The sequence below is a fragment of the Anopheles ziemanni genome, chromosome X (genome assembly GCF_943734765.1).
Source record: "Anopheles ziemanni chromosome X, idAnoZiCoDA_A2_x.2, whole genome shotgun sequence".
Taxonomy (NCBI): Eukaryota; Metazoa; Arthropoda; class Insecta; order Diptera; family Culicidae; genus Anopheles; species Anopheles ziemanni.
In genome coordinates, this window is record NC_080707.1 from 6,098,674 (window position 1) to 6,125,713 (window position 27,040).

Below are 27,040 nucleotides of genomic sequence, written 5' to 3' on the forward strand. Positions count from 1 at the left end.
GAACAGAAAACGGTGCAAGAAGTGCAGCCATGTTTCATTTTGTGGTAAATGGTGGCTGGATTATTGTTGTATGCCCAAGGGAGGAGGAGAGCAAATGGACGTCGTCTGCATCCACCACAAAACCGCATGATGACGGCATCGTCTGTAATTGTTTTCCAAATTGCCTTTCTCAACTTCCCAACCACTCCCCTTTTAGAAGGTTAAGCAGATTTCCATGTAGCAATGAATATTATAACAGAGATTGTAAAAATAGATGCTTCAGGACTGTTGAAAGAAGCACAAGCAGCTGGAATTGGAACTACACATTAGAGTGGAGGAGATGTTATCCGCGATAGTCTACACGTATGAATCTCTGTCAATCAATTTCTTCCTAATCTGGAGAAACATTAACCTTCTATGTCTCCAGACTTTATACTTCTTCAACTGATCTTGTGATCAGTTGTCAGATCTGTGTCGGTAGTAGCAGCAGGTGTTCGATAGTGCTACCTGTTCCAGATATTGATACATACTAGAAAAGTTAGTCATCCATCCTCTTGCGATATTGGAATGGTGATAATAGACACCAAATCCAATTCTCGAGAGTTGTGTGCGATGTTGGGATATCCAAGAATTCACCTCTTCAGGAGTTTTGTATACGGCTATCCCCTTTCGGGTTGACAGGTACCGGCCCGTAGTGGCGACCATTGGGTGCGATTTACGAGCGAGCTAAATGAGTTTGTCAACACACACTCACTATCGTTTCTTTTCCACCCCGCTCTGCTCTCCCCACCGAATGTTCAACTTTCAAGTCGGACGTGCACACAACAACGATCGAGCGATCGTTTAGCGGGTGATCTTGTCCGTGTCGCGTCATCTCCGCTCTCATGGGGGGGTTGATGTGACTACATACATGCACCAGTAACCCCCCACCGCGTCACCTTCAACAATGGATGCGTCACATGATGCCCGAAGCACACGAGCGCGAACTCCGCAGAGTCGTCACATTCGTGTCTTATACCCTTTGGGTGGTGTGCGTGGTTGATGTGCGTGATGTTGTGCCCTCTGAAAGCTGGTGGGGGGGGACTACTTCTGTTGTGCTTGGGCGTTGGCCCACTCGCGGTTCTCTGGAACTTCTCGCGATGGAGGAGTTGAACTCCTAGTAAGGTTGATTTCCAATAGTGCCTCCTTAGATAGTTGATACAAGTTGTCTAATTCTTTAACCTTTAACTACACCTTGATTACTTCTAGAATAGATGGATCTTTCTTGTTTATTGGAAAACTAACCGGTTTCTTTCTTCTTTTCCCTTGCAGACCAGCAGATCGACGAAATATTGAGCAACTACTGAGTACGAGATAGTCGAGTATAAGACGCTAGCGGAATTCGAAACGGGAAGTTACCCACTGACACATTTCGCCGAGCATCTCAGCCACGCCATGTGGCCAACGAACAGACAGACGGCCGGCCTCGCCGCCGGTCGCTGCTTACTCCTTCCCCCACGGCATCAGCATCTCCTGCTGGCGGCCACCCTCGTGATGATGCTGAACGTACTGACAGTGCACAGTTTGAGTAAGTGATACTACCACCCTAAGTCCCGGCTAAGCAACCTTTTACCAACCATTTACACCGGTTTCCTTTCCGTTTTCCCCCCTTTTTCTCCACGCAGTCCACTCGCCGCCCCGCATCATCAAGCAGCCGCCGCCGGATGAGCTGCTGTTTCAGGTGAAGCAGCAGGGCGAAAGCGACAAGCCGTTCCTGATCGAGTGCGAGGCGGAAGGCGAACCGTCACCGAAGTAAGTGCCCGCAATACTTGGCCAATAAACCTGGGTCGTGTCCTGCCTTATCGCTATCACTTCACGCGAACAGTGCCGAATTAGTTTGCCACTAATTCCCCAAATCGGATCGATGGTTTACCTCAATTCATTGGCGTGATGCGTTGTTGATTCTGTCCAATAGGATCTCTCATGATGGCTCCTTATCCTATTGGCTTGCTTTAAAGTCACAAAGCGGATTACAGTAATGCGTTGCAAGAACAGCAATTCGTTGGCAGGACTTGTATAATCAGCTTAGCTTATTTTCGTCACACCAAAGTTCGCCAACAACCTAAACGTGCTGTAAGAAAGAATCGCACGAGGTAGACGGAAACACTTGTGAGGCGTGGTATTTTGGTTGGGTGACTCCACACTCCGCGAGGAACTTCGGATATCGATGCCTACACTCTGGACATTTAGTTTTCGAAGTAAGTTTCGGTTTTCACTGCGTTTTCGGAGGATGCATTTGTATCTTCCCTGAACGTTGTTTGGTTTTCTTTCACCTTCACGGTGTCTCTCCGTTACGGAGGAGATACTTAGGCAGTTATGCTTCTTCTATTTTTGCTTCTCCTCGATTGTCCAACCGAGACACGATCGCGTTGCACCCAACGCGTTTGTGAATCGGATCGGATCGAATGTGTGTTTTGGGCTAAAAATAAACGTTTTGTCATTTCAACGTGATGCTGACCCGCGAACGCAACCCCCTTCCTGCCTGTTGTTCTGCTGTGCTTGCCTTTTGTTGTGTCGGAAAGGGTTTTCTTTTGGTGGTGTCGCTTCTCTACCTAAATCCTGTTCGCTTCGAACCAAATGGATCCGTTTGGTGCCTAAATCGACGCAATCGAAATGCGATGGCGGCTTAAACTTTGGTGAAAACATTTCGGAACTGATTGTGACACACTATATGCATGGGGCTTTCGAGCGGTGATGGAAAAGTATTAACGTGACCCTGCAAACAATCGAAGGGCGAGATGAATTAAACGAACCTTGTTTGCGACAAGTCATTCGAAATGGAGATTAGTTGTGTTCCAGCGGCAAAAGCAATCTAATACAGAGTGTGTGCTAAAGCGAGGAAGAAAAACGAGCCACACAAGTATTAAACACACACCAGACCAGTTCAATCGATCGATCAATTCCAAACCCCTCCCCCCGTCCGTCAAATCGTCCTCCGGACTCGTCCGTCTGTCTGGCTGGTCCTGCCCGAGGTTTGCCTTGCGCTTGTCGAGAGATTTTGTACCATTTGTATGTGATGATAATTGCTTTAGGGGTAGGCAAAGGGGAAAACGAAAGGAAAAACTATATCCGATTGTCGTTGAATTTTCATCGAACATGTTTTTCCTCTTCCTGGACTTCGTTTTTCTCTTTCCCGTTCCGCGCGGGCTCAAAATCGAATTTTAAATCGACAATATTTCGTTTGCTTTCCGGATAAAAAAACACATTCCGTGCCGTCAAGAAGAAGACAGAGAGCAATTTGCAAATCCGTCGAGATGGAAAATAAACAAGCAACCGCGCCGGGACGAAAGAGTCGTGTTTGCACCTCGAAAGCTTTCCGGTTCGTGTCCGCTTCTCCAACGGGCTTGTATTGAATTTGCTCTCGAATAGGAAAATTATCACGACAATACTTTTTGACGGAATTTCATGCTATTCATTCTATTTTTATAAACGTCACTTGCTGGTGTTTGCGTGATGATGGGGGACCAAGAACTGTTCAACGTGACGACAGATGGTTTCGATTATCTTTTAATTAATCCGCTCGGAGGATCGGAATAATCTAGGTTGCATAAGAAGCTGCTGTGTCAACGCTAGTCTGGATAAATTAAGAGCATGCTCGTTTGGAAAAGCAAAAACAAAGTTACAAGTTAGTTACACACTATGCGGAAAACTTTGCCAAGATCACGCGCATCGGAAACCTGCTACTGAGAACCGTTCACTGGCGGCGATGATGTCATCTAGGGCAGTAGGTCGGTCAGTTATGATACAATTGCTTCATTTGTGTTATTTCCCACCCATCGATCGTCATCAGCCTTTCCTGTGATCGATAAAGATCGATGATACCTATAAATCAACCCGTTGTTTAACATTATCAAAAACAGAATTAACTGTTGTTAATCCATAATCGGAATTGAATTGTTTGAAATCTTTATTTTTGTAATAATTTACAACAAACAACTTAATTGTAAGGCTATATTTTGAACGTCACAATAGTTGGTTTCGTTCGTATGCTTGTGTTAATGGAAAACGCGTTCTAACGAAAAAAAAAAACTTCAACATTCAAACTTTTCGAACTATGTTATTCCTCGTGTTCACAAGCTCTTTGCCTGGGTGTTTATTTTCCTTCCCTCAGATAAAGTTTTCGAAAGTAACAACCAGGATGTCTGTTCCTAGAGAACTGTTTTTACTTTTCCTACGCAGGGAAAATAAAATCTTAACGAACGCTCACACCCGAAGGAGTGCTTATTTTCCCAAGCCACTTCCTGTGCATTACATCATTTGTGTCCGTTGTTTATTTGTAGCGTTGGCCGATGACTTGTGGTCTCTGGCGGTTTTTTTTAAATTTTATTTTCCAGCACCGTTCGCCAGGTCAAGAACGGTTCGGCGGTTCGCGCAAAGTGTGGATGATGTAGGTCCACTGCTTCAGCTTGTGTCACACCGAGGGAGCTATAACCTTGCCTGTGCGGTGTTGTAATTGCTGTGTGGATCTACAGCACACCAACCACACGTACGCCGATGATTCAGTGGCTTCCAGGGTGAATCATTAAGTCATATTCCTTTTAAGCGCGGGGTTGTTGGTTTGATGGAAGTAGTATATTTTTTTTTGCAAACCCCCCCGACCATGTGCCCGGAGGTGGACGACATTCCACACCCTCGATGTTGTTTGATAGCCTGCGCGAGGACGGATGATTTATAATTATTCGCACCACTGTTAGTCACGTGTCTTATTCCAGGGAAAATGCTCGCCAATGCTCGAGTCCTCGAAGATAAGGTCAAAGAAAATAATCTGCTACTGCTGAATGAGTTTTCTTCCAATCATTCCGATTCTGTTTAAAGTGTGCCTGAGAGAAATGGGCGTTTAATTTGCTCGAAGCTAGGGTCGCTACCCTTTTGCTTCGAAAATGTATTCAATTATAATTTTAATAAAATGTTCACGCACGTTACCAACTCCGGGTGGATTTTAATTGTAACATTTTGCATGGCACACGTGGCGTTAAGATTTGCGATGGACAGTAATTTAATGACTTATGACCTAAAGAGATTAGGCGGCAAATACCACCCTACTGTTAAAAATATATTTCACCGGAGACGTTAGCCATCAGAAGGGTTTCTTTTTTAATCTGAAAACCCGCATACCGGGTTAGTCGGAACATAAAACCTTCTATAGCCGGGCACAAATCAAACTATTAACTCCAAAAGTGACGGGAGAATGGCTGTAAGAAGATGGTCAATTCTCGGTAACGTTAGAAAGGGCGCAGAAATCGATCCGCCGTGTGGTGGAGAAGAAGAAAAACAAAACCCAGCGAATATAACGGCTAACCGTGGATGTCCTAGACGGCAAGAAACATACCGCGTTATGGCGTGTGTTTGTGTGTGGCCTTTGGTGACTTTACCGGTTTTCCGATCCTTAGTTACAGCGACGTCTGCTTTGAGCCTTGTTTTTTTTTTTTTGCAGCTGAAGTTCGCCGGTAAATCCTCCAAAAAGAAGGACCTGAACGAAATGGGCAAACCAGGCACACATTCGAAGCCAATTCCAGAAGCTCGTAACTGTCTTCGTGGCGTCGAGGAGTGGGAGAACAACCGGGTGCGGGGGGTAGTGGTAACATGGGGAAGTTTATGGGGACCACCACCATGATGTGGATGGCAAAGAACCTCACAACTCTGAGCAATAAGCAACCGAAAAAAGAAAGAAAACCAGGCTCACTTTGGCAAACGGCTGAGAGTGCACAGTGGAACAAGTGCCGATGACACATGGTCAGGTGGCAGTTATCCAAAAAAAAAAAAAATGAATATTAAACATTGTTGTGTCAGACTTTAACAAGTGTCCCACTTGATTGTTACATCTCAAAATATTTTCTAACTGTATATTGTGTCTTATGAGATCTATAAAGTTGAACATTTCACAGTTTTGATTACACGTCATTCAGCTTAAGATTCATTCTGATTCCGGAGTTCCTAACCTTAATATGCTTTGAAGCTGAGGGTCTATTGGTGATCGAGCTCTTATTCGGTGGTATATTTTGAAATTCAAACATTAAATCTAGTAGATCTAAACATGGCCAAACACCATTGCCGCCGGCAAAAGGCTCACTGTGCAGTGGCGCGGTATTATAGATCAAACGTACCGAACCGGCGGCAACTTTTACTGCCCGCGAAGAATCGAAGGACTTGGAACCAGGGCTACCTGCTAAAAACTAGTGGTGTGGTTTCACGCGAGCGAAGAAGAGTTTAATGGTGCTTGGTTTAGTGGTGGAAAAAAAAGGAAAACAAAACTGTGTCGGATATTCTAGCATGGTTTCGATCGAAGCAAGACACCACTTGCGACACGCAGGACAAAAGGATGGAAAAAAGAGAGCCCCCATCGAACGTCGTCGGTGAACCTGAAACGACATCCGAAGCCGGAAAGAGGAAGACACCAAGGAGCTTTTCCTAGGACATTTCGCGGGGCAGGTTTGGGGGACTAATCGATGTCGGTCTCCCAAATGGCGGGTGTTTAAAACACAGATCCTTACCGTACCATGATATGGTGCCTCTTGGGTGGCCGGAATGTGTTTTTCTTTATGTATGTGTGTGTGTCCATGCCGTCTGCACAAGGCCAAGTGGTAGACTTTCCCGCGGTTCTCGCGCTTTGTGTGTCTCTTTTAGATGTCATTTTTGTTCTTCCCTATGTTTCGATAGACCGTAAACTTGTCCTTCTAATAGCTCGTTCATGTTTTCCGCTTTGTTTTTTTTTTTGTTGTTCCTACCGCATACCAGCGACAGGCGCAATGTGCACACACAAACAAAAGAAATCGATGCGCCCCATCCCAAGGACATTCCAAGGAACACGAACGAACGGAACCTCAGAACGAAGGCTTCTATAGGAAAAAAAAACCCGACAGCGCAATACAGAGGAAGAGTAGACACACAAACGGCACGAAGGGCGCGTGGAAAAACAATCACGCAGGATCCATCGCTGGCAGCGTTTTCCTCATTTTTCGCTCCCTTGTTGCTTGTATGTCGTGCGCATGTGTATGCGTGCAGGTCCTCCTCGGCATTGGCACCGATATTTGTGTGCGTATTTTGCTAGTCATCGACTCTCTAGCATGCGTCCGATTTTCCGATCCCTTTCGAAGGGGGGAAATTGGAAAATTCAATCCATGGAAAACTGCACACAAACACACGTACTTTGGTATTTTCTCCATGTGTGCGAGAGAGTGGAGAAATGGAGAAAGGCCAGAGAAGAGCTGCTAATTGGCGTTGTGTGTGTCGTGCGAAATGTGACAGCGAGCGAAGGGGAATATCCTTGCGCCGTCCCTCTTGCCATTGTGTGTGTGTGTGTTATTGTTGGTTTAGTATTCTTGTCCTGCCAGAGGGAGGGTTAGGAAAGCTGAGAGCGGACGTATAAAAGGATGCAATAAAACAACATTGGCAGCCTTACGTACTGTGTGTCTGTGTGTATGGTTTGTATTGGCATTGTACCCAGCACAAGGAAAATGCGGCACACGAGAAAATAAGGGACGAGAGTGAGAGAGAGTGTACGTGGCGCGAGCTATCGATTTTTCCGGCCCATGCTGCTGCGTCAACAACGCGTCGTGAAAAGCGGAAGGATAAGAGAAGGCAGGGGGAGGAGACCAAGAGGGAGAGAGAGAGGAAAATCCAATTTCACCCCGAGACCATTTCCGGGTTTCCCGGGGCCACCTTCCCATTCTCCGATAAGACGCCGAGACGAGCGAGGTTTATTCAGATGGGGATGTTTCTTTTTTTTATTGGCATTTGCGTCAAAATTGGTTTATTTCGCATGTTTTTGGGAAGGATAATTTCATATTAAAGAATTAAAATTTCATAACAATCATACTGCTGAATGCTCCATTTCAGACATCCAACATTCGATTTGGAGCGGTTTAAAAACGTATGTCTACTGTCTGCAAAGAATTTATATTTACATGAACAAATATTGACCAAAACTTTCAAACATTGTGTAATAAAACCAAAGGATGTCATTCCCGTTCCGTTCCTTCCTTGGGACTGAATGTTGCCTTGTTTAAGATAAATTGTGTTCCCGTCCGTCGTTTCCATACCACTCTGCAGTGCAATGTAAACCAAAGTTTCCATTTTCTTCGCTACACTCCGACGCGTGGCTGGTCTTGCGTTCCTTCGTGCGGATGCACTTTTCTTTTCTGTCTCATCCCCCCCCCGCGAAGGTTTGCTGAGCGAAGAAGGCTGCTCGAAGGCGGCACGAGGAAGAGGTTAATGTATCAATTACGCACCGCCTCCGCAGCGCACGCCAAGCCCTTTCTTCCGGCTGACACGCATCGTGTTTCATCAGCAGAGCCCGTGCACAGTGGGATAGCGTGGGGGGCAACTAAGGAGGCATAACTTTTTTTTTTTAAAGAAAGATCTCTTCAGGTTTGCTTCCTTTCCACCGGAACTTATCCTAACTTCCGTATCATTCTTGTTCGCTTATTAAGGGGTTTTGATTAGATAATACTAATTTTGGCATTGAGTGAAAAATCACAACAAAATACATGTAAAAAAAATTATCAAAACTTCAATGTTCGTTCAACTGTTCGATTGCCATCCAAGCCAGTTTCTGTTGTCATTAAAACACATCTAATTTTCCTCCATGATCACCCACTTATGTCCCACTGTGCGGCTTCGTGTTGCACCAAATTCTCGTGGGTGCAGATGACATGCAGCTGGCTGCGGTGGAGAACTGGCTAAAGGGCTAAATAAAGAACCACTATTTAACGATGGTGGTGGGCACAAACACACACACACACACACCCTAGGCCCCGTTGCCTGGAAGAAAACCGATCAGCAGCACAGCGGGGTCCGCTTTCCCGGCTACTAGGGCGTGTGTGTTGTTTACCCAAACGGGGAATACGGTGGCGGCATTTGGACAAGACAAGAAGCCATTATCCGTGACGCGCAAGGTGCATTTCTCGATCATGGTTGAGTGTGTTCGTGTGTGTGTTTAAACACTTCAACGCGAACGCATCGTGATCTAGCCGGCTTGGGTTACGGTTTCTTCGTGACTTGGTTTCCTTTTGTTGCTTTTTATTTCGACTGTATGAAACGACTACCTAACCTCAAATTTGTCTTAAGAAAAGCAGGCGACATTTAAAGTTTAACGTAGCTACTTTTTGCTCCCTTTGCAATTCAAACTCATTTACCACTTACTTCAACTTCGGAAGTGATTTCCTTAAACTACTTCAACAATTTGTTTAACCATTTTACGATTTGACCAACTTCTTCAGCGGTTTGCTAATACTTTCATCTCAACGAAAACTTCTTTTGCCAATTGTATGTTTGTTTGTTTGTTTAACCGTTTTACGATTCGACCAACTTCTTTATCGGTTTGCTAATACTTTCATCTCAACGAAAACTTCTTTTGCCAATTGTATGTTTAGTAAAAATAGTTCATTTCGTTACCAGTTCTTCTATCTGTTAGAGTTAAAAGTTTCTTATTTACCAATGAAAATAAAACAAAGTGGAAAACTGTTTCCTAAATAAATTAATTTGCCCGATAAACAGCACGTCTACGTAATTCCAAAACGGAATTGCACACAATGTTCAACAACTTCTCGCCATCTTAATCGATGTGAGCAATAACCGCAAACCGAGCCGAAAATCGAATCGTGCGTTGCTGCACGAGTCCGCCGGGACCAATAATCGTCTATCTTACTTAGGAAAAATGAGTACTGTAGCACGCGGGAGAGTCATTATTAGGTAAACTTTTCACTTTTCGCTCGGTAGGATTTAAAGGAAACGATCGTTCCCTTTCGTCCGGAGGGGTACGGTAATGGAGAAGTATGAGCCAGCACCCTCTGGAAAAAGGGCCCTGGTCCTACGACTTGCTCCTGTAATATTGGTCGTCACATGGCGGTCAACCGCATATCAAAACGCAGGGCAATTAAAGGTGGCTTTTAATCCCTTACGGAAAGCAACCGGTCGGCGGGAGTTACATTTAAACACGGATTGTCATTACGGGTACCGGGTCCGTTGTGCGCCCATTAGGCGCTGGGAATTGCAATAAAAGCTTTGCGGGGGGTGTTCGCTAATTGTGCGGAAAAATAGGGCCACGTGGACTGCGCACTGTTGAATTCCCACCGAACCCGCGTTTTGTTTGTCAACGAACACCGGAGTTTTGCCGACGCGTAGAGTAGGATGGGGCATTACGGGGTACTTGGTAGATTGTTAATATCAGTAAGACTATGTGTTTTTGACAAGAAATCACTTCTAATTGAACAGGTTTGATACATCAATTCAACTGTGCTCGATTTGGAGCTCTTTTTGTCTAACGCTGATTTGTGTTTGACAGAAAACAGTCAGTTTAAAAACCTAACCCATTCGACTCGGATTTGCTTTCCCTCATTTGTCTTTTAGGAAGTGTCGAGCATTGTACTTTACTCTTGTTACTTTAACCGTATGTTAATTTATTTTTGTATGGTCTTTTCCGTGTATAGTTGCAGAAAATATTTTTCGCAACATTACCATGACTGTCACTTTCACCAGAAGTGTCATAATTTATTTCATTGCAGTGAAAGATTGCATTCGTGTTTTATCAGCTTAAGGCAAGAGTCCGTTTCCTTCATTGGCTTAAGGCCACTGGTTAATTGACGGTTTCCATCTGCGTTTACGTTTGGGATAAATGTGTGCGACCTTTCACTCCTCTTGCTGTCAAATTCAAATTTCACGCAGAAGGGGCAAGGTGCGTCGCGTTCGCGTTGATGCCCTTTCGTTTTGCGTTTCGGGGTTTTTGGGTCCTTCGGGCAAGCGGAAACGGACACAAACACAACACCATATGGCAGCGCACAACCAACACTGTTGGGTGTTTCGGTTCTAAGTGTTGCCCCTTTTGAAAAGGGCACATTTCTCCGGCTGTCATTTCGGCTGACCCCTACCCGAAACCGGAAGCGCAAACTTTTGTTTTCCCAAACCCAGATATTTTTCTGTCTATATATGTGGCGTAGGATTACCGTTACTAATTGTCGATTGGACACAAACAGAGAGACAGAGAGAGAGAGAGAGAGGGAGGGAGTTTATTAGAACAGTTCTACCGTGGGACGCGCTAACGAGTTGCTGCCCCGGCTATTTACCCCGCATGCCACCGCATTCGTCTAGCCGGACCCGGACCCTCGGACCCGACGGGTGTCATGATGCATGCTTTTCCGTTTGTTTTCCGACCAACCCGAGAACCCAACCGAACCAGGAGAGGGTGTGCATGTCTCGTTTAACCTCTCGACTAATGCCTTTGACCATCGCAAAAGGGAGGAAGCCAGTATATCACCCCCTGATTTTCGTCCCAACCAGCCATTCCGAGAGCCCTCTTTGTTGCCGCACGACGAGCTGCTGACCTCTGCCCTCGACAGCGTTGACCCCGCGCTCGCTCTTTCTCGGCTCCGTCCGCGGTGAGGTGTCGGGAAAACTCGGCCACCGAAGGCTGGATGGAGGAAACCCTTCGGTGACATAAAACCGTCACACGGGTGTAACGCCGCACTCTTTTTGTTTTCTTTTCCCAGCCCTCGAGCTTCCTACCCATTTTTCATGTAGAGTTCATTACACGTTTGACCCTAAGGTGGTGACGGAAAAATGGCTTCCCACCCTGCGGAACCACCATATGATGTTGCTGTAAGTAACGCTTCCATTTCCATTTGACCTCCCAAGGCTCTCATTTTGAGCATTTCGTGCTCGGGTGAAACTTTGACAGGCATCTTCATGAACTATTCAGGATAAATAATTGAATTAAGTGACGTGTTAGTTGGGCACCCAATGGAGATGTGGCGAAACGGTGTTACACCAGCTTTTTCGCTTAAGGTTTAGAGGTCAAAGTGACCCTCACTCCGTATAAAAAAATAAACTGTTGAAAATGCTGTTTTCTCATCGATCTTATTCAATATGCGTTCTTTTAACTTTCTTGTAAAGTATCGACACTAGGGCAATAAAATATCTACACTTTCACGTCTGCCAAACGATGTACCGGTCGTGGTTGTGGTTCTTTCTTTCACCCATTTGGGCCACTTTGTAGACTCGCCTTAAAAGGAAGGATCCTGCGGTCTTTTTATTTTCACTGCAACGATGGCGTATGCGGGCAAGGGCGTCTACCGGATGCTGGCTCAAATCGGATTCAGTCGCAAGGCGAAGGAGAAATGCCTTAGATATTCACTCATATATGTAGGACAATATGGTGAAAAACGCCGGCCGAAAATGGCGGCTCTTCCCCCGCCACTGCAAGAAAGTGGAAGCGTTGTTTAGTTGGATGAAAGTGAAATGAAATTTGGGAGGAATACAATTTAGCGGTGGTGGAAAGGGAGGGGAGATGGGCGTAGGGGGAGGGATCAGAAGGACCTCACGGCAGGAAACCGTCTGATGGGCGCCCTCCGTGTCCTTTGTTCGGTAGGTTATTTCTGCTCGAAATTGCCCGACATGAAACTTCCGTGGAGCAATTCTTTGTCCGCATGTTTCTTTCTCTCTCTCTCTCTCTCTCTATATATATCTCTTTTTTTCCCTTTGGCCAACTCTTTGTCTGCAACTATCGATTTTGTTTCTATGTTGCCAGGTGAGATTTCGTGGTCGACAGCTTGGTAAGGTCCTTTGTTGGAGCACGCGTTTCCTTGTGTCCGTTTTGAACATGTTGCTTTTTCGTTGAACTTTTCTGATTCGACTTTTCGGTAGTCGAATTTACCTTCTACAAACTGCTGTTTTCCCCCACGTCGCTTTGCTGCGTTTTATTTTTTCTTCAGCTTAATTTTATGCAGTGTCTCCCTTTTTATCCCTTTCGAAATGGTTACGATACAATAGGAATGATATAGCAAACGACAACAACCGCTCCATAAATACACCCCGTTAGAGATCTAAATGAGATGCAATCCTTGACCAATCGCCCCAGCACGGGTCACGCTCTACTGGAGCGCAGTACCGGGTGAGGGAAATTCCAGGAACCTAGCATTAAAAGTAAAGAAACTGAAGTGCATGTGCACGAATGCAATTAAAGCATGTTTTGCGTTATCATGGTTGGCAAGAAGTGCAGCACAACAGCAACTGTGTGTTCCGGGAAGATTTGTTCAGCACATTTTAATATGCACCTTGTCTTTATTCCCTTATCACGGGAAGACGAGCCGCTGTTCGTTCGCTAGCAAGTCGCTTCAGGCCATTGGGAAGAGAGGCCTCCCTTCGCGATGCGGGAACTATGAAAAGAATTTTAATGTACCCTCGCGGGAACGAGTGCCTGCCGTCGCAAAGTGGCAAGGCCATTAAAGTATCAAAAATAACCTGCTTGCTACATCGCCTTACAACTACTAACCGAGCGCATGCGACTAGCAAAGACGGGCAAAGGTTCTTGGAGTTTCGGTAGAACCTATACACCAACGTGTGTAACTCCGCATGGCGCAAGGGTCACCGGCAAGGGGACATCGTTTTATTAGCAACCAATAAATGAGAGCGAGAATGAAATGTCCTAGTTGCTGAAGCGAGCGACCGCTGTGCTAACCTATTGACCATGTTTTGCAAGCCACGACGATTTCTTTCCCTACAAAGCCGCAGACTATCTGGCTGTTCTTCTGGAGACCTTTGGTGGACGTTGTTTGATACCCAACATTGTGAAATCAAAGCGGCTCCAAGGAATGGTTAATTTGGAAGCTTGGTTGTAAACAGCTCTGAGTGGGACACTCGTGTGGAAGATAAATAAATGATGCGATGTTCGATAAGGTAACACTGGGAGGAAAGAGGCGCTTTAGAAATTAGTTAAAATATAAATTGTGCCATCAACCCTGCTGAAGCATACGAAATAGCACTGAGTACGATTGATAACGAGAAGAAATTTATTTGCGAAAAAGCTGTACTCAAATTTGTTGAAGCCTTATGAACCGATCCAACTGAAGGTTATCTTCAGGCAAGTTCCTATCAACCTATAACACATTCGCTCATATTATTACTGGTTCTTGTCGGGTTGCAGTTGCTATCAGTGTTGTACTTTATGCGAATAAATCCCTTTTACCCGAATTTATGTGAGGTGCTTGAAATCTTGGGCGAACTACTCGAAAACCGGGTTCGGAAAGCCCTAACGATTTTGGAGCAGGAACACAACGTTCTAAAATGATCCGCCGTGGTATACCACTGCTCGCCATCTTTCGCTGCCAATTAATGCCATAATTTGAAAAACACAGACCAATGGAGTGTTGAACTCCGTTGAACTCATAATACGCTTAGAGGGAGATATAATTGAATCGCCTATGAACGCGTTGGCCATTGCCTCTCGGGGCTTTGCTTGGACCGCTTGCGTGTGGATCTCTCTGCAAATGCTACCATCTCGTCCTATAAGTACTCATGAATACGCTAAACCAGGCAAAAGTTACGGCTACGTCTGTGCCACACTTCCGGTCCACGGTTTAAGCTCTCTCGGTCTCTGGTGTAAAAGCCAGGATAGGCATTCATGCTCGGCGAATAGTTCGCCAAATTAAGGCAACATTCTTCGTGCTGTTGTATCGTTTCGTCCGGATCAGAAACCAACGGGACAAAAAACACGCGGCAAAGACACAGCGCTTCGGTCGCGGGATGTCGGCCCCTACTAGACATGCGCTGGACTGCGAGCGGGCCGGGGGAGGAGGAGCAGCAGGTTTGCCTTCCTTCCGGCGGGCCTGGTTTGGTGTGGTGCTTGGCGTGTGGAGGTGAACCGATTACGTAATTGTGTGTAATTTGAATATTTTATTTCGCTTCGCCAACTCCCGGCGACGATGACGGCGATGTGACAGCACAACGCCTCGCTATTGGAGGGATGGCCCAATGCAACGCAGTCACTTGGCGGCTTTTGATATGTGTGTGCAAATGTCTCTCGACACTGTATGCCCCGCTCTCGTTGAACTTCTAGGTCCCACTTTGCGATCAAGAATCAGCCTTGCTCGAGAAACAATCGAATGTATGGCAGATGGGAACATCTTCACCAACTCCACAGAGTTTCAAGGCAGAGAAGCAGTGGTATCTAAACGTTAGCTCTGTAGGAAGGGGCGACAAATCAACGGTATGTGTGTTGCGATCACACCATACGAGGTTCAAATGCTGTACCGATCGCATCATCAATCCAAAAACATACTTCAAGGTCACACGCGAGCTCCCTTCGCACATGCCTTTCCCTCTCATAGCGTCGACAAGGTGGTGAGGGATGACATCAGGGCCACAGAAGTCGGACACTAAGTCGCGATTAATCTTGCATACATAAATCAACTCGTAGCGCTAGAAATGATGTTGTAGGACTTGCGTTATTACGTATTTTATGACAACTGTATGCTAGGATATTCGATTTATTTTGAAGGCCAATGAAATACCAATTCGTTTTTCTGGTAAAGCTGATTCATTCGGTTAAGAATAACTTTAGAAGCCAGCAGCCTTAAGATTTGTTGGGTACTTGGGGTACCTGCTACTGTGAATGTCCTAGGCGAATAGTATAAACATCGGTCCTCATCAATGTTCCGTTTGAGGCCAAATTCCATACCAGGGCGCTGGTTCGCTGGTTAGAAACAGCGTCAGGGTGCCTCTGTGTGCGTTATGCCGTGCGCGCCGTCATCCCGGCTGGTAGAAATATTCTCCGACCCGAAGCGTCATGGTGATGTCATTACGCTCTGCGGTGATGCCATGCCATGGTCAACGCACGCGATCCCGGGACGTTTCTGGTGCGCGGAAGGAGTGGAAAACGTTATGACATGCCACCTGGCACACACACGCACCTCCTGCTACTACTATAAACCGCCGCTACCTACCAGCCCGCTCCTCCATGGGTTGAAGAATATGTAAAATTAAATTTATTGATGCTGACGCGCCGTTTCTCCTGAGAATTTCAATGTTTCGCAAATGGCGGCTCCTTTGTATGCCACCGACCGGCGGTATCTGCGTTACTTCTGCACCTGGAAGACTCATAACCTCTGCCAATTACGAGACAAATATGGGTCCTTTATTGGTCTAGACGGCCCCTGGTTTGCCCGACGAGCTTCCTTCGTCCTTCATTAATTCTTGTTCCTCATCAGTCGCTGCAGCTGCACACACTCTCTTGACATCCTGCAGCAAATGGAACGCAACGGAAGAAAGTAACCAAGTAAACCGAATCAGGTTGACCAGTATCCGTAAGTTTGATGTGAGACGCGAGACAAAGATCCTCGAGCTGGAGATATTCCTTTCGGGAAATATACCAGAAGTATATGTAAAGTGGAAGAAAAATAGCATTTGCAGCTGGTAGAATTTGCCATCCAGATGATCCAGCCGGGAACTCCTCAGCTTGTCGAGTACAGCTTGTTTGTGTGTCGTGTCCCGTCTTATTACCAGCTACGCCTGCCTGCTTGGGTCTTTGGCAACAATTGAATTCAATTTACGTTATCCAAAGATAGATCGACTTGAACTTCGAGGTTGTGGCTCTTTCTCTCTTGGTAGTCCCCCTCCCCCCCGCCGGCCTTACGAATCTCACACACTGTGCGGGGGACTAATTTAACAATATTGGTCCCCAAATGCGTCTGCCACATGGGGCAACACATTTCCTGTGCTTTTCCTTTTCTTCAGTTCCAACAACGCGCCACCGATTGTTCGGCGCGGACGGAAGCTCCCGAGATTTTATGTCTATGCTAATGTAAAGGCCAAAACAGTTAGATTGCGATGAATTACAAAGTACCTTTCGGGTCGCGACTATGTTGATAGGAAAGGGCACCGGTACCTGCGCGCCTTATTTACCGGCACAGAAAATGGTCACCGTCACTAATCACACCCCCCTTTTAAAAATGACTGTCTTCCTCGACTCGCGCAGGTATCGCTGGATTAAAAACGGCAAGAAGTTCGAATGGCAGACGTACGACGACCGGATGTCGCAGCAACCGGGACGCGGTACGCTGGTCATCACGTCACCGCGCGACGAGGACCTCGGCCAGTATCAGTGCTTCGCCGAGAACGAGCACGGTACCGCCACCTCCAACTCGGTGTTCGTGCGCAAGGCGGAGCTGAACTCGTTCAAGGACGCGACGCCGCAGACGGTGCAGGCGGACGAGGGCAAGCCGCTGAAGCTGGTGTGCCAACCGCCCGACGGCTGGCCGAAGCCGAACGTCTACTGGATGATCCTGACGCGCGACGGTGGCATCCGGAGCATCAACAACTCGCGCATGACGCTCGACCCGGAGGGCAACCTGTGGTTCTCGAACGTAACGCGCGAGGACGAGTCGGGCGAGTTCTTCTACGCGTGCGCCGCCTCGTCGGTGTTCCGCAGCGAGTACAAGATCGGCAACCGGGTGATACTGCAGGTACGCCAGACGGGCATCTCCGCCTCGCAGAACCGCCATATGCCGCAGCGGCAGTACGTGACGCGCAAGAACGAGGTCGCGCTCAAGGGCAAGGAGGTGGAGCTGTTCTGCATCTACGGCGGTACGCCGCTGCCCGAGACGGTGTGGACGAAGAACGGGAAACCGATCATATGGAGCGACAAGATACAGCAGGACAACTACGGCAAGTCGCTCAAGATACGGCGCGTCACGTCGGAGGACGCCGGTGCGTACACGTGCGAGGTGTCGAACGGCGTCGGCAATGCGGACTCGTACTCGATCAACCTGGCGGTGAACGCGGTGCCGTACTTCACCGTCGAGCCGGAGCTGCGGAACGCGGCGGAGGGCGAATCGGTCGAGTTCCGGTGTGAGGCGGCCGGTGATCCGAGCCCGAACATCGTCTGGATCCACAACGGCAAGCTGATCGACGACAGCAAGCGCAACCCGCGGCGCATCGTCAGCACCAACCGGATCGTGTTCACGTCGCTGGAGAAGAGCGACACCGGCAACTACGGCTGTAACGCCACCAACTCGCTCGGCTACGTGTACAAGGACGTGTACCTGAACGTGATGGCGCTCGCGCCCGAAATTACCGAACCGCCGAAGCTCGAAGCGACCGTCGACCAGCGCAACGTGACGATGACGTGCCGCGTGTTCGGTGCACCGAAGCCGCAGGTCCGGTGGCTGCGCAATGATCGCGAGCTTACCGGTGGCCGCTACCAAACCATGCCGAGCGGCGATCTGTTCATCCGGGACGTGAAGTTTGACGACGCCGGCGAGTACACCTGCCAGGCGTTCAGCAAGCTCGGCAGCAAGACGGCGTCGGGCCAGCTGGTCGTGAAGGAGCACACGAAGATCAACGATCCGCCGAAGGACTACGAGGTGGAGGCGGGCACGACCGCCACCTTCCGGTGCAATGCGATCGCCGACTCCTCGCTGGAGCTCACGATCGAGTGGCTGACCAAGGGCGAGCTGATCGACTTCGAAAGCCAGCCGCGCTTCATCCGCACCTCCGACAACTCGCTCATGATTACGAAGACGATCGAGCTGGACACGGGCACCTACACCTGCCTGGCGAAGACGGAGCTGGACGAGGTGATGGCGAACGCGACACTCACCGTGATGGACCGGCCGAACCCGCCGACGCTGACGCGCGTCGACTGCCGCGGCAAGGTGGCCAAGGTCGAGTGGGTATCGAACGGCGACAACCGGTCGCCGATTCTGAACTTCATCATCGAGTACAACACGTCCTTCACGCCCGACACCTGGAGCGTCTCGGCGAGCGACGTGCCCGGCACGGATCTGGCGTACGTGGTCGAAACGACACCGTGGAACAACTACACGTTCCGCGTGATCGCCGTCAACAAGGTCGGACGCTCGCTGCCGTCCGGCCACAGCGAGGTGTGCACGACGCCGACGAGCGTACCGTACAAGAACCCGGACAACCTGGAGGCGGAGGGCACCGAGCCGAACAATCTCGTCATCAAGTGGAACCCGATGGCGCAGGTGGATCACAACGCGCCCGGCTTCCACTACCGCGTCTACTGGAGGCGTGACATCCCGGGCGCTTCCTGGACGTCGGCGGACGTCAACGACTGGCGCCAGTCATCGTACACGGTCGAGGGGCTGCCTACGTTCACCCGCTACCACATCAAGGTGGTAGCCCTCAACGAGCGGGGCGAGTCGAACTCCGGCCCGTGGGAGAAGTTCGTTTACTCGGGCGAGGACAAGCCGACCGACGCGCCGACCAACTTCACGCTGATCCAAGTGACCGGACCGACCGCCGCCTACCTCAGCTGGAACCCGGTCTCGCCGGAGTCGCTCCGCGGCCACTTCAAGGGCTACAAGATCCAGACGTGGACGGAGTCGGGTGGCGAGGCCAACATGCGCGAGGTGCTGATCACCAACGACGCCAAGCAGGCGCTCGTGACCGACTTCGTGCCGGACTCGCTCAACTACGCGCGCATCCTTGCCTACAACGGACGCTACAATGGACCCGCCAGCACCACGCTCTCCTTCGACACGCCCGAGGGTGTGCCGAACACGATCCAGTCGCTCGAGGCGTACCCGCTCGGCTCGGCCGCGTTCCTGCTGCGCTGGCAGCCACCGCTCCAGCCCAACGGCCGCCTCACCGGCTACAAGATCTACTACGAGGAGGTCAAGGGCACCACGGTTGGGCCGCGCATGGAGCGCGAGCCACACATCACCGATCCGCTGGTGCAGGAGGCAAAGCTCGGCAGCCTCAAGCCGAACTCGAAGTATCGCATCCACGTCGTGGCAACGACCAAGGCCGGCGAGGGCATGGAGTAAGTTCCATTTCGCCGATTTCCGAGGTACACACATTAAACAAACCAATTTTCCTTTAACCCTGTTTTTCCGCGCAGCTTACACATTGAGCGAGCGACATCGTCCGGCGTTGGCATGCCACCGGATGTGCCGAACTTCAACTGGGCCAACCTGCCCTCGGAGAACGGGCTGGCCAACATCAAGGTCATCTGGCAACCGGCCCTCGGCGGCAAGCCTGGCTCGCACTTCTTCGTCAAGTACCGCATCAAGGACGAGTCGAACTGGCAGACGACCGATCCGGAGCTGTACGAGAACTTTCTAGTCGTGCACGGCATCAACCCGAACCATCTGTACGAGTTCCGGGTCGTCTCGGTCGATGGCGAGCATCAGACCGAGTCTGCCACGCAGGAGGTCGATACCTACGGAATACGTACGTAGCTTTCTCTTTCTCATCCGCGATTGTTCCGCTTATTCAAACCCCGTTTTGTGTTTTGTTTTTTTTAGAGAGCTCTGTTAAGGTGCCGGGAGATAATATTGCCACCGCCGGCTGGTTTATAGGTATGATGCTGGCGATAGCGTTCCTCATTCTGGTGCTGATCATCATCTGCATCGTGAAGCGTAACCGTGGCGGAAAGTACGACGTACACGACCGCGAGCTGGCCAACGGACGGAACGACTACACCGAGGAGGGTGGCTTCCCGGAGTACTCGCAACCGTAAGTAGTAGCAACGGACGACAAAAGGCTCGCTCGATCCTTCCCGATCCGACGTCGCGACTACATCGACTAACCGCTCGATACCACACCAGCTCTGTGAGCACTTCCGCCGCCCAACACACTACACACTTTTCCTCACTTGCGCCTCGTTAGACGGAGATAGACGCGGTTAAACCCCTATGTTGAAAATGCCCACTTCTTTCTATTCTTGGTTTCGGATCAGCTGACCCCCCGGACCCCCGGCCAAGCTTTGATCGCAGTCCGGGTTTTCTATGGCAAGCGCGTTGCGATCCTTTTTTAACCAACTCACTTTATTCAATAGATAGTTCCTAGTCATACTGACACCGCATGTGTGCGAGTGTGTGTGTGCGTGCGAGTGTAAATACTTCCGTTGTTTCTTTACCTTCTTCTCCATGCTAACGTCTCTGTGCCTCATGTTGCTAGCCAGGTGCACAACTTTTTCAGTCTTCTCTTTTTTTTTGTCAAGAAAGGATTGATTGATAACTCCACACACCAACATACTTATGCTGCTGTGGTCGAGCTTGCTTTGCGTAATTCTTTGAACTACTCTTCTACAAAGTGGGCAGTCAAAGCCGCCCTTCCCATACCACATCACTTCACTGTGGATTGTCCTTGTTGCATCCACACTTTTCGTCCCTCACACTTTCTCGCATCCGTTTCTGTTTTCTATCTGTGGCCTGCAGAGCATACAAGTCCTATCGATCAACCCCATTCGCGCGTGTGGTTTTTTTGCGTGTGTGTATGTGTGCGTGTGAGTGGGTATTAGAAACTTTCTTTCCTCCCTCCTTTCCCCCGCCCCGGTAGATATTTAGTTAATGTATTGCGGTCTCTGCCACCCAAAGTCTCCCCCTACGGTTGTCGGGTAAGCTCTTTCACACTGTTTTAACAAACAAAACACCATCAAAGTGTCACACACTTTCTTCGGCGGACTGTGTTTCTTTGATGCTTGCGTCTGTGTTTCAACCTGATAGATGTATAGTCATGTACACGGGGCAAGAATAAGCTCTTGTAATTGCCCAAACATCCTCTAACCTAACTGCAAACAGACTAAACCTTCTCACCAAATGCGTTCTGCACCGGTGGTGATGTGCCTCCTTCTCCAGTTGGGTAAAGGTAATTGAATAGTGTGTTTCATAGGGTCCGTAGCGTTAAGATATTCAGAGAGCAGCAATGAACCAATTACCTTTCCAAACTTATCTTCAAGACTGTTCTCGGTAAACTGTCAGAGACCAACTTCTTTCTCAATATTTTAGAAAATCATCTCGATTCTTGTTTAACACACACTTCCTTTTATTGCTCGCAGAGCCAACCAAAGCAAATTTTCCTTTTGTTTCGTGGATGTGGTCCCAAAATCCCGAATCATGCGTTGCTGTTTTGTGGCGGAGTACGTTGCTAACTGTTTCATATTATCTTTGTCGAATCAACGTACTGATTTCCGGTAACACTTTACTTATCTTCCACTACACGTGACTACATTTACTAACAAATGCCAACAAACTATATGCGTTGTTGACAGGATCATTTCTCATACCCATTATTCCATACTATTAGCATAATTTACCACTTTGTAAGCGTTTTCAGGTCACTGGTACACACGATTTAATATCTCCCTCTTGGCATTACCTCTGCTACTTACTAACCTACTAACCATTCATCCGTTACGAGCTGTGCTCGTGTTAAATTATATTTAGTGTCTAAAGTATCGCCACAGACTTTCCGAGCCCCCTTTCCGAAAGTGGAGACTTTCCATCATTTGTCAGAAAAGGCTCGCAATGTCTGTGGCATACGTAGAACATATCGTATCATAGACATCCCTTCATTCCGTCCTATGCTATTGTTTTTAACTGTACCATTGCCGGATCTATCTATTTTCCTGTAGCTCTCTAACGCATTGTATTACTCTATCCTGTATCGGTATATCTCATGCGGTATAATTGCCTGTTACTAATTAGAGTTTACCCTACATTCATCATCCCATTCATTGTCCCTAAAATCGGAAGGGTAATTGCTGTCTGTTCATCAAATGTTCGCAAGCACACACGATCGGCATGTCCACAGACGTCGTATAGTAAAATATAATTAAGCTCACTCAGTAAAACAAAACAAAATGTCAAAGCTTACGCGTCGTCTGTGGAAATCGCCCGACATCTTAGTTATGGCATCATAGTTTTCGCGTATTTATTGATGTGTCTTTGCTCACCAGTCCATTTTTGTAGCATTCTACAGAAAGTTTTCGATGAGACAATTATCAGTTATGAATATATGTAGTCTTCAGAGGATACTTGTGCTTCTATGGAATCTTTGGTTTAGTGCTTGATTAGACACGATTTCGCTATGGATAATTTGGATTTCGAAATTCAAATGTTCATTACTTTCGCCGGACGGATTTTAGATTGCAGTGTTATTAATTGGTCTGTCCGATTCACAATCACAATTATTGTTTTTCTATAGTTTTGAAGGACAAAATGCCAAACTATTGTTTCATTTTAAATGTAACGAATGATCCATTGCAATTTCGATGTATTACGTTGCGCAATAAGCGTGATGTGAATAATAAATAGTGAATTAAAAAACTTGAAAAGAAAATATTTAAACCCCAGATGAGCCCAAATAGAGCATATTTGCACACATTTTCTTGTACATACGTATCCACCGTATAGTTGGATTGAACGTGTATATTATGTATATAATATAATCATCTCTAAACGCGTGCCACCCTCTGCTTTATCTATGCAATCTCATATGACAAGCTCCGTCCCATAACGCGCAATATACCTGCAAAAGACGCACGTACGAGCAACTAGAAGTAAGAATTGTTATTTTTCTTTCACAAGACGGAAAGCAGCTTCTGCTTTCTGCTCTTCCGGTATCGATCATTTTGTGCACGAAAACCTTCCTTTTCCCCCTGTTTTTGGTTTTTAATTTGCTCGTCAAAACTGCAAAGGTAGAGAAACACATGAAAATAGATATTCCACCACCTTCTCGCAGCATCGCTCCCACGGCCGCGGGAGTGGATGGGCGGGTGGGTAACCCAATTTTTACATACTAAAAACAATAGCCACGGACGGTAGCCGTCCACTGCTTTGATACCAAATGGAGTGTAGTGTTTTACGTGATTACAGTTTGGACAATAAAAGCCAGGGCCGACAATCGCTGAACTCGCAAAAAGTAGGACCGGAAAGTGATACAGATTCCATGGCGGAATACGGTGAAGGTGATACAGGTAATGTTGTTGTTATGCTCTACCACTGCTCTTACTACTTCTTTTCTACTTGAACTGACCCTCATTTCCGTTTCCTTCGTACCATTGTCACGTGCTCTCCATTACTCATTCACTCACTTACTCACCATTTATCTTTCTCTCTCTCTTCTCCATCTTTGTTAAATCATCTATAATTTATTCATCATCTCTATTCATCTCTTGCGACATGCATCAGTTATTAGTACCTTGGGTTAGTAAGAATCAACAATGTAATTCATCATTTACTGCCACTAGTAACTCTGTAGGAGATTTTCTTGTATTTGTTCCTATTATTACAATTCCGTACATGGTTCTAATCACCGATTCTTTCATTTTACTACTCTACACATCTTAATGTTCCTGTTATAGTTTTCCTTCACCTTGTCAACTTTTTTCATCTCTTCACTTTATTTTTATATCTACTTTGTTCTATTCCATAGCTGAGATAGGATGTTTTACATATTTCGCATGATTTTCATTACACTACTAATTTCCTACTCTGCGCCCCATTTGCTGCCCTCATCGAAACAAGAACCATATTTCCCTTCTGTTGTTTTGTTCGCTCCATCCTCCGTTGACCAATGTAATTCCCAATCCTCCAAAATTGATTCATTCAACAAGGCCACCAGTCTTCGTTATTGTCCTAAAAATGTTTCGGCACACATTAGGTCGGCAGTGATTCACATACTACTTATTCCAACCATCAAGCAACTTGTCCTCATCTCATGGTCGATAGCTTCACTGTTTCAATTATAGCGTACGCTTTCACAACACAAATTTCCATAATGAATCGATCTTGATCTTTTGGCCAAGCATCTTTAACCGTTTTGTTTTAGCGCGTATTGCTTACCCTATATGTTTTTTATTTGGTTTTAGCTCATATGTGCGATTTTGTTCATTTAACTTTTGTGTCGGTTTCAGTTTGAAGAGATTTGTTTTTTCTTTATGTTGTTTTTTTTGTTTCCCCTTACCCTCGTTGGATTGTTGCTTTGTTGATGCTTTCTTTCTTTCTTGTTGTGAATGTGCTTCTCTTCGCACAGTTTTCCAGCGCATTATGAATTTTAATGAGCGTGTTTGTGTATATATATATACGAATATATTCGTCCTCTTTTGATTGTCTTCTACACTCACTCTTGTGAACTTTAATGATTATCACACATTATAGAATTTTTAGAGTAAGGCCGTCCCAGGATGGTTTTCTTTTCAGTCCGCTTATAATTTGTTTCGTTTTTCTTCTTTCCTTTAAATCTTTCTCTATATTTTTCATCGGTTTGTTTCGGTTTACGTTCGACCATCGGAACGGACCCGCAATTGGATTGATTGACCGAACTGACTGACCGCAAACACGTGGACCAAACGAACAAATTCAAACACACATGCGTACATGTTGCAGAAGGTATGAATGAAGACGGTTCATTCATTGGACAGTACGGCCGGAAGGGCAAAAATGCGGACAGCAATTCGCAGGCGTTCGCGACCTTAGTTTAGTATAGTCGTTACACTACATAGCAGTTAGGTTTACTCGTGTCTTAGCAGGAGGTGCCTCCAATCGAACAGGCGCAAACGCTCTCCTTAGCTTCCGCCGTTGAGACCGTACCCGTCCCTTCATACCTCCCGTTCGGTGCAGGGGGAAGAAGGATTGACGAGGCGGTTTTTGTTGAGATGTGTTAGCAAACAAAGTGACGAGAAAATGCAGGTTGCTTGATAAGAAGAAAAAAAACATGCGAATCGCGAGTTGTGCGAAACATACAGCGTAGGCGATAGATAAGGTACAGCCAATTTTATTTTTACCTCAATTCGTTCGTCACCATTGCGTCATCGAATCGTGAACGTTCGGGTAGATGTTATAGGTTTTATGTTCAGAAGTTTTTTTGACTTCCCAGTTTTGTTTTGTCCAATAATGGCCTCTTCTGTAGTAGGGTGACAACGATAAAGTTTTTCTTTGTTTTTAATAAGCGATTCTCTCTTAGATCAAGCGTAAAAAGGATTACACTATTCCGGCCTCGAATTTTGATTCAATGAAGTTAAAACAGAAAGAGAGCAAACGACGAGACGACGATAGTTAGTTACGCGAAGCGACCAGCTCTTCGATCGCCGACCCAACTAGGTGTAAATGAGAGTAACATTCGAAAGTCTTAGGTTTAGTTTAAAAAGGTATAAGAAACCACACACAAAAAAAAATTAAGAATTCAATCACGAGCAATATCAAAAGTGAACCATCACAGATCTATTGAGTATAAAATGATCACACAGATTGTAGGTATGTATAAGCACTTGTACGAAGGATTGCAGTGAGATCAGTTGACAGTTAGCGGAAATTGAAACTAGGTAACATATACGAATTCACCACCATTCATAGAAAGGAAATGAATAGTACGTACGGAAAAGGTGGGAAACGGAACATGTATGCATTTTCCTAGGTTTATAGGGCTTGGTTATGTTGCTTTGGTTATGGTCTGCCTTTGGCGGCGTCAGGAGACACGGGAATAGTGAGGGTGTTGAGTCGATTGCCATTTCCGGTCGCACAAGTTATGTCCAAGACGAATCGTCAACGAACGACCAGCGGAAACGGTTAAGAGCCAACAGCGTCCGCAGCAGTAGCAGTAGCAGCAGCAGCAGTATCAAGGACATTGCCTCCGTTGCGACGAAAAAAAAACAGACCGAGGAAGCGACAGCAATGAAACGAAATTTATGATTTTGCGATATTCGGATGCGGTTCCTTTTATGTTTGCCTTCAACATACACTCTTTGGTTTTTCGATCCCGATGAACACCCGGTAGCGCACGAAAATAGGTAATTTATCTTCGGTTTCTTGTGTTGTTATTCAAATTTATCTTAGCTGTTTTGTTTGTTATGCCTTTCTCTGCAAACAGCCTCTCTGTAGACATACAAGTAGTAAAACGATAACGATTTGTCCTCTCCTGTTCTCGGAGATGCTGATACTAAATGCTGATTTTCTCCTATTCTACCATCCCTCTCTCCCGTGTCGGGGTTGAACTGGGGTTTTCCGTATGGAAACGCACCAAACCTGTTCTCCGACGGGATTTCCAGGTGGACAGTTCACGGAAGATGGCTCCTTCATTGGGCAGTACGTGCCCGGGAAGCCGCCGGTCAGTGCGCAGTCGACTCCGCAGAACCCTTCGCTGCAGGGTGCGAATGCTGGCATGGCAACGTACGTCTAAAGCTGCTCTCTGCTCTCTTTGCAACCGCCTGCGTCCCCGCCACCACTTGAGCCCGCAATCCACCTGCGCACGTCAACACCTGCGGATAACGACGCAGCATCCGACTATGGAAGCTGAGACTGCTGCGAATCCTAGCAATGGCTGCGGAAACGGGAAACGAGCTCATAGTGTCCTCGATCTTTCTCGTCGCCACCTCTACCAGGGGGATGTCAAATTATGTCTATCATAAAGAAGGAAAAGAAAAGTAGTAAGCGACACTTCAAAAGTAAAACTAATATACACAACATCCCCCCTCCCAAGAATGGAGTACGGTAGCGTTAGAAAGCTC

The 27,040-nt window shown here is 47.0% G+C and overlaps 1 protein-coding gene across 3 annotated transcripts; it reads left to right on the forward strand.

The window, feature by feature from the left end:
- Positions 1–1,299: 1,299 nt before the first annotated feature.
- LOC131291248 (neuroglian) lies at positions 1,300–25,123 on the forward strand. Of its 3 annotated transcripts, none has more exons than XM_058320434.1 (7): positions 1,300–1,546; positions 1,644–1,770; positions 16,763–19,573; positions 19,652–19,983; positions 20,058–20,268; positions 23,412–23,512; positions 24,924–25,123. In XM_058320434.1, the coding sequence occupies exons 1-7, from the start codon at positions 1,414–1,416 to the stop codon at positions 25,016–25,018; spliced, it is 3,810 nt and encodes a 1,269-aa protein (XP_058176417.1). In that variant the 5' UTR covers positions 1,300–1,413; the 3' UTR covers positions 25,019–25,123. The 3 variants fall into 3 exon arrangements, with proteins under 3 accessions (XP_058176417.1, XP_058176418.1, XP_058176419.1); XM_058320435.1 differs by having other exon boundaries at positions 24,927–25,123; XM_058320436.1 differs by lacking the exon at positions 23,412–23,512 and having other exon boundaries at positions 24,924–25,029.
- The last annotated feature ends 1,917 nt before the right edge of the window (positions 25,124–27,040 follow it).

Coding starts and splice junctions, on each gene's coding strand:
- LOC131291248 (XM_058320434.1), top strand. CDS start 1,414: ATGTGGCCAACGAACAGACAGACGGCCGGCCTCGCCGCCGGTCGCTGC. Junction 19,984..20,057: donor GGTCGATACCTACGGAATAC/GTACGTAGCTTT, acceptor TGTTTTTTTTAG/AGAGCTCTGTTAAGGTGCCG. Junction 23,513..24,923: donor ATACGGTGAAGGTGATACAG/GTAATGTTGTTG, acceptor TACATGTTGCAG/AAGGTATGAATGAAGACGGT.